This window comes from Vitis riparia, chromosome 16 (genome assembly GCF_004353265.1).
Source record: "Vitis riparia cultivar Riparia Gloire de Montpellier isolate 1030 chromosome 16, EGFV_Vit.rip_1.0, whole genome shotgun sequence".
NCBI lineage: Eukaryota > Viridiplantae > Streptophyta > Magnoliopsida > Vitales > Vitaceae > Vitis > Vitis riparia.
This window is the reverse complement of record NC_048446.1, coordinates 17770064-17783829: the sequence shown is the minus strand read 5'-3', so window position 1 is coordinate 17783829 and position 13766 is coordinate 17770064. Positions and strand designations below refer to the sequence as shown.

Genomic DNA, 13766 nt, shown 5'->3' with positions numbered 1-13766 from the left:
CCATGTATTGTTCTTTATTAGGGCAGTGAATTCTTTTTCCATGGCAAGTAGTCAATTCAAATCTTTTGCTGCTTGTATAAAGGTATGAGGTTCGACAACTTTGTGAACCATGGGCACCTTCTTCTTGAAAATGTCGTCATTTGCACGTGTGACCATTGGATGGTGATTTATGGGTTAAGGGTAAGAACTAGCAATGTTAGTTGCGGAATCAACAAAGAGAATTGGAATAATGGTTGATATTGAAGATGTTGGTGAATATGAAGGTGAAAGACCATTAGATGAGTAGGCTGTAGTGTGTGGTAAAGCTAATGAACTAGGATGATAGACACAAGTAGAAGCAGGATCTCAGTTAGTAGAAACGATCGACTATGGAGTGAGGAAATGAGATGTGGGTAAAACTGTTGGGGTATAAGCAGACTGAATGGAGGAAGAAGACAACAAAGAGGTGGAAGGAACAGTGAAGTGTTGGAATGGAAATATTGTTTCATCAAAGTTAACATGTCAAGTTATATACATTCGGTTTGAAATGTGGTCAAAGCACACATATCCTTTGTGAATTGGGCTATAGATAAGGAATATACTACGGATTGAACGATATGAGAGTTTGTGTTTATTGTAGGAGTGAATATAAGGATTGAACAAACATCCAAAAATTTTGAAGTGATGATAATTCAGGGTTTTTCCAAAGAGAACTTGGAATAGGGACTAAAGTTGAAGTATCTTAGTGGGCATACGATTGATAAGCAATATGGTTGTATGGAACACATAGCCAAAACTTTAAAGGTAAAAAGGCATTAGCTAAAAGTGTCAGACCAATTTCCCTTTTTCTTTTCTTTTCTTTCTTTTTTCTTTACCATTTTTTATTGGACTAAAAAAGTAAGAATAATTAGTTATGTATGATTGAAATTGATTCTTAAGCTAGACCATATTACCTAATAAATAGATAAAGCATATAATGTTTTACTTTGCACTAAAAAACAAGTGTATCCAAACAAATAATTTAATTTGTGATATAAGACTTGGCCTTTAATTTGTGACTACAATTTTAGAAATTTAAACTTAATTCTTAGTCAACCTTTTCCTACAAAGCAAGTGGTTTTACCTTTAGAAATGTCCCATTTGGGTCCGAACATCGAAGACAATATTAATTAATATTGAAAACCGAAGATGGTTATATAAACTATCTCACAATGCTTGACATTCAACTTTAGCAACTTTACAATCAATCAAAATATGATATCGTATATCGCATAGAGAAATAAGTTTTTTGATATTTTATATATATATGAACTTTTCTTAATCATGTAAACGTGTTTTAAAGTTGTAAGATTTCATTAAACCTAGAGCATATAATGTCTGCATGAGAGGGAATAAGTCATTACACAAAAAATCAAAAAATTAATTAACATATATGATTGTATATATAATCCTAGTTAAAAGCTTCTTTCTAGCCCACAACAGTTTTCTGATGGCAAAGGAATCATGTCCTCAAAAGGCTAGATAAACCTCCCTTTAGTGCTAAGAAAATTTATTTAGTGGTTATTTAAAATGTCATATTTGACCAATACTGATGACAATGACGACGACGATGACGATGATGATGGATATTTTAACCCAAAGAGGAGAAAATAAAGAGATAATTTGTTATAATAATTATTTGCTATTTGAAAAGAATGAAAAGCCCATTGGTTTTGGGCCTTGGTGCAAACAAGGTTGTCTTCCAATCGGCTTGTTTCAATTTAAGTTTAAAATTAACTCCATTGAGGCCATAACATTTAATTAGTGGAGCGGTCCAAGCTATTTAGGCCCAACAATAGGCTCGTTAGTGAGCTGCTGGGCCAAGTCCAGTGGAAGGTTCATAGGCAGCTTATGGGAGGGCATGAGCATGAATGGCTTGGGCCACGCTGGGATCATGTGCTATTTGAATTGGGTCAGGCCCGATATGGAGTTTGATGCCAGAAGCCAGCCTTGTACTAGTATCCGACAACAAAGTTAATTCTGGTAGCCCACTAAGGGCTGACTCAAGGCCCACAATAACATTTATGCCGAACCACATAAGCCCAAGTCCGCTTAACATGAAATATGCGTATTAAAAATATTAAACTTTATTTGTTTTTGAATAAAATATTATTAATTATTATTATTATTATTATTATTATTATTATTATTATTATTATTTAACAAAAAGATTTAATTATATTTTTTATGAAGATGTTGATATCCATAGTTTTATAATACATAGTAAAATAGTTTTATTTTTATAAAAAATAATCTATGATTTTTTTTATAATATTAGTATTCATATTTTATTAAAAACAATTTATTTTTTACTTTATTTATAAATAAAAATATTTTTATTTTTAATAAGACTTGAATTAAATTTAATATATTATATAAATTTAACTTACAATTTTTTTTTTTGTAAAATCAAAATAAAAAGTATTTTTAAAAACAACTCATTCAAGCCGGTTTTTTTAAATGTTAAAAAAAAAATTAAATAATTTTAAAATACAAGGATAAGAAAACATGGTGAAATGGGTCATTCTTGTTTTCCATGAAATAGTGGGTGGCTGTTTTGATGGGAGTGCCAAGGTGTCGACATAGAAGCATGGAACATTGTAAGGCAGTTGATGGATCCAGAAATGATAGAAATAATGGTAGTCATTTAAACTTGACTTACTTTCCATGAAAAACAGGTATTCAAGGCTTGTTGGAGAATGTTTTCAAAATATTTATTTAATAATGTTTTTCTTAACTAAAAATTTGTTTAGAATATAAAACATTCTCTAACCTATTTTCTACATTTTCAAATATTTTTAAAAATAACTTTTATTTTTATTACTTTATTTTTTGCTCATTTTTCTTATATTTAGATAATTATTTTTTTAAATATTCCTCAAACAAATCATCAAAAATAGTTGAAAACAATTATTATATATTTTACACCTTATCAATTTCCACCGACAAGCCTTTAAGAAATATTAGAAAAAAGGGTTTGAATGATTCTTTAAGTGATATTAGTTTGTTGTCTTCAATGAAAAAATGGTTGCCATTGCTTTCATAACACCTAAGAGTAGGAGGGTGTGAACAAAAACATTAAAACACTGTGGGGTAGTTGATGTAAGGGCTTACCTAATTCCTTAGGTGGTCCTTATTATTAATCTTCCAAGGAAAAACATGCACAAAGAAGTTTTCCACAAAATTTATAAAAGAGGAATAACGTCTATGATGTACCAATCAGAAGGACTAAACAATGAAAAGTAAGTTTTTGCAAAATAATTATTGGGGTGAACCATTTGGAAAAGCGTCAAGTAGAAACATTAAATATTATAATGTAGTTGATGTCTGTAACAAGGATATGATTGAAAAGCTAGACTAATTCCTTTGGTAATTTCTTATTTGCCATGGAGAAATAGGCATAAAAAAATTTTCCAAAAAAAATTATGGGCTAGATAATGTCCAAAAATGCCAATTAGAAAAACTAAACACTAGGAATCTATGACCAATATCTTTTTGTCTTTTGTGAGAAAATGGGTGCAACTATTTTCAAAAGAATTATTGGGAATTAAGAATCGTCTGGGAAAGTGTCAGCATTGAAAAACATTGTGGGGTTGTTGATGTATCTAACAAAGATTGAAGGGTAGAATGCTTGACCAATTCCTTGTTTGGTTTCTTTGTCATGGAAAAATAGGCATTGAAAACCGGATATTATTGATTTCAAAAGAATTAATTGGAATAACATAAACATACATACCAATGGTGACCATCAATGAAGAAATGAGAAAAAAGTTTAGAGCATTTGTTTTAAATGATGGAAAAACTTATTTTTGACAATAAAAAAACTAGCTTGGAAGTTGATGTATCTAACAAGAATTGAAGGGTAGAATGCTTGACCAACTTCTTTAATGGTTTCTTTTTGCTGTGGAAAAACAAGCACTGAAATATGGATGTTATTGTTTTCAAAAGAATTGATTTTAATGACATAAAAATATATATCAATAATGACGGTCAATGTAGAAATGAGAAAAAAGTTAAGACCATTTGTCTAATAAAATGATGGAGAAATGCATCTTCGACGACCAAAAAGCTGGACTTGGAAGTTGATGTATCTAACAAGGATTGAAGGGTAGAATGTTTAACCAATTCCTTTAATGGTTTCTTTTTGCCATGGAAAAATAAGTACCAAAAAGTATATTTAATTGGATTGTTATTTTAGAATGAGAATAAAAATAAAAAATTCATTGTTATGGAAGTTAAATCTTACTCTTGTGAGAATATTGATTCCTAAATTCTATATCATAATATGATTCACTTGCTTTCCTATCTTATTTACATTCCTATTCCTAGTTACCAAAAACACACTTTCTTTTATATGATAATAACCCCCTCAGGAGTAGTTTATTAGCTTCACAGCTCACTTTCTAAAGAACAAAAATCCTCAAAATTGCTTAATGTCTAATTGACCATCACAACTCACTGTCTAATTAAATGATGGAGAAACGCGTCTTTGACTACCAAAAAGCTAGACTTGGAAGTTGATGGTATCTAATAAGGATTGAAGAGTAGAATACATGACTAATTCCTTTAATGGTTTCTTTTTGCCATGGAAAACAAGCATTGAAAAATGGGTGTTATTGTTTTCAAAATAATTAATTGAAATGACATAAAAATATATACCGATGGTGATGGTCAATGTAGAAATGAGAAAAAAGTTAAGAGCATTTGTCTAATTAAATGATGGAGAAACGCGTCTTTGACAACCAAAAAGCTAGACTCGGAAGTTGATGTATCTAACAAGAATTGAAGGGTAGAATGCTTGACCAATTCCTTTAATGGTATTTTTTTTTTTGCCATGGAAAAACAAACATTAAAAAATGGATGTTATTTTTTTCAAAATAATTAATTGGGTTGGTGACATAAAAATATATACCGATGGTGACGGTCAATGTAGAATTGAGAAAAAAGTTAAGGGCATTTGTCTCAAATGATGGAAATGCGTCTTCGGCGACCAAAAAGCTAGACTTGGAAGTTAATGTATCTAACAAGAATTTAAGGGTAAAATGCTTGACCAATTCCTTTAATGGTTTCTTTTTGCCATGAAAAAATAGGCACCAAAAATTGGATGTTATTGGTTTCAAAAGAATTAATTGGAATAACATAAAAATATATACTAATGGTGACTATCAATGAAGAAATGAGAAAAAAAATTTAGAGCATTTGTTTTAAATGATGGAAAAACGCGTATTAAACGACTAAAAAGCTAGCTTGGAAGTTGATGTATCTAACAAGGATTGAATGGTAAAATGCTTGGCCAACTCCTTTAATGGTTTCTTTTTGCCGTGGAAAACAAGCACTGAAATATGACTGTTATTGTTTTCAAAAGAATTGATTTTAATAACATAAAAATATATATCAATGGTGACAGTCAATGTGGAAATGAGACGAAAGTTAAGAGCATTTGTCTAATAAAATAATGGAGAAACACGTCTTTGACAACCAAAAAGCTGAACTTTGAAGTTGATGTATCTAGTAGGATTGAAGGGTAGAATGTTTGACCAATTCCTTTAATGGTTTCTTTTTGTCATGGAAAAACAAGCACTGTAAAATGGATGCTATTGTTTTCAATAGAATTAATTGGAATGACATAAAAATATATACCGATGGTGATGATCAATGTAGAAATGAGAAAAAATTTAAAAACATTTGTCTTAAATGATGGAGAAACGCGTCTTCAACGACCGAAAAGCTAGCTTGGAAGTTGATATATCTAACAAGGATTCAAGGGTAGAATGCTTGACCAATTCCTTTAATGGTTTTTTTTTCCATGAAAAACAAGCATTAAAAAATGGATGTTATTGTTTTCAAAAGAATTAATTGGGTTTGTGACATAAAAATATATAACAATGGTGACGGTTAATGTTGAAATGAGAAAAAAGTTAAGAGCATTTGTCTTAAATGATGGAGAAACGCATATTCGATTACCAAAAAGTTAGACTTGGAAGTTGATGTATCTAACAAAGATTGAAGGGTAGAATATTTGACCAATTCCTTTAATGGTTTCTTTTTGCCATGGAAAAATAGACACCAAAAATTGGATGTTATTGGTTTCAAAAGAATTAATTGGAATAATATAAAAATATATATCGACGATGACCATTAATGAAGAAATGAGAAAAAAGTTTAAGCATTTGTTTTAAATGATGGAAAAACACGTCTTTGACGATTGAAAGGCTATCTTGGAAGTTGATGTATCTAACAATGATTGAAGGGTAGAATGCTTGACCAACTCTTTTAATGGTTTCTTTTTATCTTAGAAAAACAAGCACTAAAATATGGATGTTATTGTTTTTAAAAGAATTGATTTTAACGACAAAAATGTATATATCAATGGTCATGATCAATGTAGAATGAGAAAAAAAGTTAGAAGCATTTGTCTAATTAAATGGTGGAGAAACGTGTCTCTGACAACCAAAAAGCTAGACTTGGAAATTGATGTATCTAACAAGGATTGAAGGGTAGAATGTTTGACCAATTCCTTTAATGGTTTCTTTTTGCCATTGAAAAATAAGTACCAATATTTAATTGGATTGTTCTTTTAGAATGAGAATAAAAATAAAAAATTCATTGTTATGGAAGTTAAATCTTACTCTTGTGAGAATTTTGATTCCTAAATTCTATATCATAATATGATTCACTTGCTTTCCTATCTTATTTACATTCCAATTCCTAGTTACCAAAAGCACACTTTCTTTTACATGATAATAACCCCTTTCTGGAGTAGTTTATTAGCTTCACACCCCATGTTCTAAAGAACAAAAATCCTCAAAACTGCTTATATTTTGAATAATATTTAGGGAAGCTTCTTAGACTTAACTTGTTGCCAAATATCATAGAGTTTAATGCCATTAAACACAAAGGTTACATTGATAAACTATTACAACATGCTCATAATACACTAAAATAGAAACAAAACCAAATATCTTTTTACTCTATTTCTGAGATGACTGCCAACTCTTGTTGATGCATGTTTGGACTTGTTCTTGTTGGGCCCATGGAAGTAAATGGGTTTGGAGGCATACTTAAATTGTTTCCTTCTCCTTCTAACATCTGAATAATAAATTTCATGGAAGGACGGTTAGTTGGGCACCATTGAATGCACCAAAGTCCCACAATTAATAGTTTCTTTGCTATTTCACCATCATTTTCTTCCTCAATCGGAATGTGCAACTCTTCCCTTTTATCCAGACGATTATAAACCCATTCTGGAAAATATACTTGGCTAGTGTTCTTTACTGTAGTGTCTATATTTTTCCTTCCTCCTACCATTTCAATCAATAACATTCCAAAACTATAAACATCTGACTTGTAGGAAACATTGCCAAAATTCCTAGATATCATTTCCGGTGCAATATAACCCATGGTCCCCCTAATTACACTCATAGAAACTGCACTTTGCTCCTTAGAACACAATTTGGCTAGACCAAAATCAGATATCTTTGGATTAAAATTATGATCTAGCAAAATATTGTGAGGTTTGATGTCGAAATGGAGGATTCTTTGATCACATCCTTGATGAAGATACTCAATTCCTTTGGCTATGCTTATAGCAATATCTTGAAGCTTTTTCCAACCAAGTGAATGGTTTGAAAATATGAATTTTTCTAGCGACTCATTTGATAAAAACTCATAGATAAGAGCTCTTCGATACCCATCAGAACAGAAGCCAATCAAGCGAACAACATTGATATGGTGGATTCTACCTATTGTTCCCACTTCATTAATAAACTCTTCCCCATTTCCATTAGAATAATTCAAGATCTTCACGGCAACAAGAATTTCATTAGAAAGCTTTCCTTTATAGACAGTTCCATAACCTCCTTCACCTAATTTTTCCTTGAACCCATCTGTAATCCTCTTAATATCATTGTAAGAGTATCTTGAGGGCTTGAGGGCTCTGTAATCTTCCAAGAACTTTATAACCTTTATTTTGTGTTGTCTTTTCAATTCATTTGAGCTATAAACTCGGTAGAGTGCAAAGACAAGTGTCACAAGAAAAAGGGAACCAAGGATTTCACCTGCATATGGAAAAAAAAATAATAAAAATGGTCAAGATTGATTTTCCTTTTAGTGATTGAAGGAAAAGCAACAAGTTACTGCAAATTACCTATAACAATTAACTTTTTTTTTGTTGCACCTGTAAAAGGAAATAAAATTATTAGTTTGTCAGGCTGATTAAATAAACAAAAATCACTGACATTGTATATGTATACTGCATCTTGATTTTCAGCCTTGTCTCTAATTTGTGACCCTTATGCCTCTCTAGTTTCATTTTTGAGGTCAATTAATTTTAGTTGTGCCAGGTCTTTGATAAAGAACTTTCCCTAGGCTTGAAGTACTAAAATTGGCACCAGATCATTAATCCCCATTTTGTCACATATATAGTTGTCTTGGGTGGACAGTCTTCATCAACTGATCACATTGGTTCAATCTATTTTGTGGCAGAAAAATATAAAAGCTAAACCCTATATTAATATACATCCTAACCAACACTTTGCAGCAATTACTCATATAGGAGGAAGTTGTTCTTCTTGGTTAAAAGGAAAAATGAATCCAAATTCACAGATTGCAGCCATTTTTAATGAGGAACAATCAAATTTTAAGTACATATTTAGAAAAGAATAATGTGACAATGCAGTTTAATAGAGATCATCTGCATTAAAGATAAAAAGTTGAACACACATACATCATTCCATGACTCTGCATCAATTTCCTAACAAATTTGTTTTCACTTTCTTTACAATTATATTGAAGTGTCTTCACATACAAAAGCATGATATCTTGGGGTATTATATCAAATATGATATATTATATTACACTTATATTTAATTTAAAAGAATAAAAGATAAAATGAAAAACATATTTATGATTGTTATATTAAGTAATACATATATTTGTATTATTTTATGATATTATATATATATATATATATATATATATATATATATATATATATATATATATATATATATATATATATATATATATATTAGTCCTTTCTTTAATTATAAATTAAAATTTTTTAATCACAATTACTTGTGTTATAAATGAATAATATAGAAAATTGAAAAAAAATGAAGAAAATTGATAAGAAGCATAAAATACTAATTTCATAGACATGTACATGACATTCCTCAATTTGAGATTATTATACCATGGATAGGGAATTAAGGAATATAAAAAGCGGTGAAATGATATATCTTATTACTTATCCAATACAACCAAATATGGAATATGATATATTATTCAATGTTTTATCTCGTGTCATATTATATTTGAACAATCAAACTTAGAGTTCGTTTGGTAATATTTTTAAAAATCACTTCTAGTCTACAAAGTATTTTTGAAAAAAATTCATGGATTTGGTAAAATTTGAAAAACATAAAAAACTAAAAAAAAAAATCATGTTTAATGTTTTTTGTTAAGTTATTATCTTAAAAATACTGTTAAAAAAAACACTATATTAAAAGCATTTTGAAGAAAAACATTACCAATATCACACTTTTGGGAAATATTTGATTTTTTTTAACTTAATTCTAAATAGAAGCTAAGATTAAATAGTATTTAGTCGTGTTAAGTATTAAGTTATTTGTTTTTATTAATATTTTATTTCTATCAAATTTTAAATAGTAAAACAAAATCACGTTTACTTTAGTTATTATGATTTAATTTTAGTATTTAGAAGAAGACGGAAAATATTTTAGTTATTTTTATTCAGTCAAAAAATTTAAAAAATAAGTAATAAATCAACGAAACAATAAAAACAAATGATGTAAAGTCTCAAAGCAAGTTATATTCTAGGTTAAAAAAACAAACACCATCTTTAACAAAACTACTTTTGATTTGAGATAGTATATCAACAGTTAATTTCCAGTAGGGCTGCATGTCTTACCTTCTGCTTCGCAGTGTGGCAACTTGGTCCATTTCAGCCGAGTAGCATTTTCCACTGGGTCGATAAAGTAAGAAGGAGCTGCTCTGACGTTGTACATCTTGCTGCAAGATGGTAGGTACACGTCACTGGGGTTTGCCGATGAATAAACAGCATAAACTTGGAAGCCAGGCCCTCCAAGGCAAGAGATGGGTAACACCCAGTATCCATCATAATATATAGTACTGTTTCTTGAAGGGCAGTTGAAGAAGGTGAGGTCCTCTACGTCATCATCCAAGAACTGGAAGGGAGAGGAAGTTAAATTGAGATTACGAAACTGCCTTGGGAAGCAATTATCAGGGTCCTGAACAAGGATTTCCTTAGATCTGTAATTTACTTCCTTCACCAAGAGGTTTACTGAGTCTGGCAGCTCTAGAATCGTCTGATTCCTCTCTGTGCAGGAGAGCTCAAACAAAGAGCAGCCACAGTGGTCTGGATACTGGTGGCCTTTAAGCCGGAATGGGAAATGGATGGGGGGGCCCTGGAGGCTGCAACTATGTGACACCATGCACTCATCTTGGCTCACTCCAGTCTCTGCAAAACTACTAATTATTACAGTCAAGCAGCAACACAGATAGAGGAATACCATTTTCAAGGAAATGCTCATCTGATAGTCTCCTCTGCAGTACTGCAAGCTACTGATGAGCCCCTCAATGGACATTAGATTTGGAATTTTTGCAAAGGAGTGAGGAACAAGCTCTACTCTTTCTTTTGCATCTTCTTAATAAATGGAGCGTTTTATTTATTTATTTTAATCTCTGACACAAAACTATTCAATACTTAGGTACTTGGAGTCAAAGTTTGTGACCTTGCGGATTGGAAAGATTGTATGACTACGGAAAGTAACAAAGAAGAAAAAATAATAAGAATTTTTTTTTAAAGAAAATCAAACATAATTAAAATTTATATATTTTAAAATTATTTAATTTTACATAAAATAAATAAATAAGTTAAATGAGTTTGAAGTAGTTTACTGAAATAATTTATTGATTTTAAATCTATTTTTTATTTTTTCTATTTTTCCTCTTAATTTTCTTTTTTGTTACATTTTTTTTTCAACAAACAAACTCTAAATCCAGTGAAACTTATAATGTTAGACTCATTAAAAAGATAAGTAACTTTACACCAAAAGAATTAAAAATATTATCTTGTTTTTAATAAAAATATTACAATAACATCTAGGAAGGTGTCAATTAAAAATATTAGGTGGGGTTTTTGGGGCAATGTCCACCGGCAAGACTTTAAGAAATATTCAAAAAATAGCTTGAGTGATTCTTTATTCAGGATTTTTTTTTTCAATGAAAAATGGTTGTTATTTTTTCATAAGACTTAAGAGTAGGAAGGTGTGAACATAGAAATGTCAAAACAAAACATTGTGGGGTAGTTGATGCATCCAACAAGGATAGAGATGAGGGTAGAAAGGCTTGCCTAATTCTTAGGTGGTTGTCATTACTAATTTTCCATGGAAAAAGATGCACCAAAATTTTTTCCACAAGATATGCCAAAGAGGAATAACGTCTATGGTGTATCAATGAGAAGGACCAAACAATGAAAAGTGAGTTTTTGCAAAAGAATTATTGGGAATTAAGGATCTTCCAAGAAGGTGTATGTTTGACCAATTCCTTTCATGGTTTTTTTTTTTTTTGTCATAGAAAAATAAGCACTAAAAATTGGATGTTACTGAGAAAAAGGTTTGGATGTCCATATTGGTTTAAAACATTTGTCTTAAATGATGGGATAACATTGTTGTCTTTGATGACCAAAAAAACAACTTACAAGACATAACTCAAGATATTTGGCTAGAGTTTTGGCAATTGTGTATTTTTTATTGAAAAAATAAATTTCAAATCAATCAAACACTTGATATATGCAATCAACTAATTTTTTAAATACTAAAAACTCAACAAAATGGATTCAATTATTACTAAGTCATGAAACTAGAAATTGATCTAATTAATATTAAAAATTCACATACCAAATTTATTATGAATGAGTTAGCTAGTTTCTTCTTTACACATAACTTTACGTTTTATTCATTTCTAAAATAATTTGAAATTCAAAATGGATCAAATTAGTTCTAAAGTTCATTATGAATATGTTTGCTATTTTTTTTTCTTTACGCATCACTAATTTTGTGATTTGACTAGGCAAACAAATTTCAAATCCAGCAAACAATTTTCAAATCCAACAAATTTACGACATTGGATTCATTAAAAAGTTTAGTAATTTTTAAAAACAATTTGAAACTCGAATAATAACCCAATTAATATAAGAAATTATAAACAAAAATTAGTCTATAATAACACTTTTATTTCTCCTCTACATATAACTATATTTTTATGAATTTTCTTACTATAAAAATAGACTTCAAATAAAGAAAGATTTAATTTATCGGATTTGTTGATGAATTTAATAATTTTAAACTACTAAAAATTAATAAACCAAAACTAATATATGATATGTTGGACTTTACTCTTGTTCTTATGTGCACAACTATGCTTTTTAAATTTTCTTATTAAGTAAATATATTCTAAACAAGTGAAACTTGTTATTTTAAATTCTTTAATGAATCTTTAATTATTAGGAATTATTTGGATTTTAAAAATTGGCTCAATTAATTGTAAAGTAAAAAAACTGTCAATGTATAAACATTCGGTAGTTGATGATGTCTATAACAAGGATATACATATTCCTTCTATGGTTTCTTGTTTTCATTGAAAAACAGGTACCAAAAAATTTTACACAATTTATGGGCCGAGGATAATGTCCAAATATACCAATTTAAAAAACTAAACATTAGGGATCTATGACTAATAATCTTTGTTTTTCATGAGAAGATGGGTGCAACTATATTTAAAAGCATTATTGGGAAGGATAGTCTAGAAAGGTATCCACGTTGAAATTTCAAACATTGTGGACTCTTTGGAGGTGTCAACTTTCAACATTCAATGTAGTGGGGTAGTTGATGTTGTCAACAAGGAGTGAAATAAGGGTTTTAAATCTTGGTAGTTGATGAGTAATGTCTTATTTAAATTTTCTTTCTCATTTTCTTTTAATAAATTAAGTATAACATAATTTTCTTTCTCATTCTCTCTACCAACCATTAGAAAAAATATTTAGATATAATATTTCTTAATTATAGATATTTTTTAGAATTTTCTTTTAATTTCTTTAAAAAATATTATTAGATAAATAAATTCCAAAATAAATAAACACTTGATATACACGATTTATTCATTTCTAAAATAATTTGAAATTCAAAATAGATCAAATTAGTACTAACGTTCATTATGAATATGTTTGCTATTTTTTTTTCTTTACGCATCACTAATTTTGTGATTTGACTAGGCAAACAAATTTCAAATCCAGCAAACAATTTTCAAATCCAACAAAATTTACGACATTGGATTCATTAAAAAGTTTAGTAATTTTTAAAAACAATTTGAAACTCGAATAATAACCCAATTAATATAAGAAATTATAAACAAAAATTATTCTATAATAACACTTTTATTTCTCCTCTACATATAACTATATTTTTATGAATTTTCTTACTATAAAATAGACTTCAAATAAAGAAAGATTTAATTTATCGGATTTGTTGATGAATTTAATAATTTTTAAACTACTAAAAATTAATAAACCAAAACTAATATATGATATGTTGGACCTTACTCTTGTTCTTATGTGCACAACTATGCTTTTAAATTTTCTTATTAAGTAAATATATTCTAAACAAGTGAAACTTGTTATTTTAAATTCTTTAATGAATCTTTAATTA

At 29.2% G+C, this 13766-nt stretch overlaps 1 protein-coding gene across 1 annotated transcript; it reads right to left on the bottom strand.

The window, feature by feature from the left end:
• Window positions 1–6863: 6863 nt before the first annotated feature.
• On the bottom strand, window positions 6864–10707 carry LOC117933464 (rust resistance kinase Lr10-like). Its single transcript, XM_034854838.1, has 3 exons — window positions 9950–10707; window positions 8165–8194; window positions 6864–8075 (listed from the first exon to the last, which is right to left on the bottom strand). Exons 1-3 carry the CDS (start codon window positions 10644–10646, stop codon window positions 6985–6987), a joined length of 1818 nt encoding a protein of 605 aa, XP_034710729.1. The 5' UTR covers window positions 10647–10707; the 3' UTR covers window positions 6864–6984.
• Between the last annotated feature and the right edge of the window lie 3059 nt (window positions 10708–13766).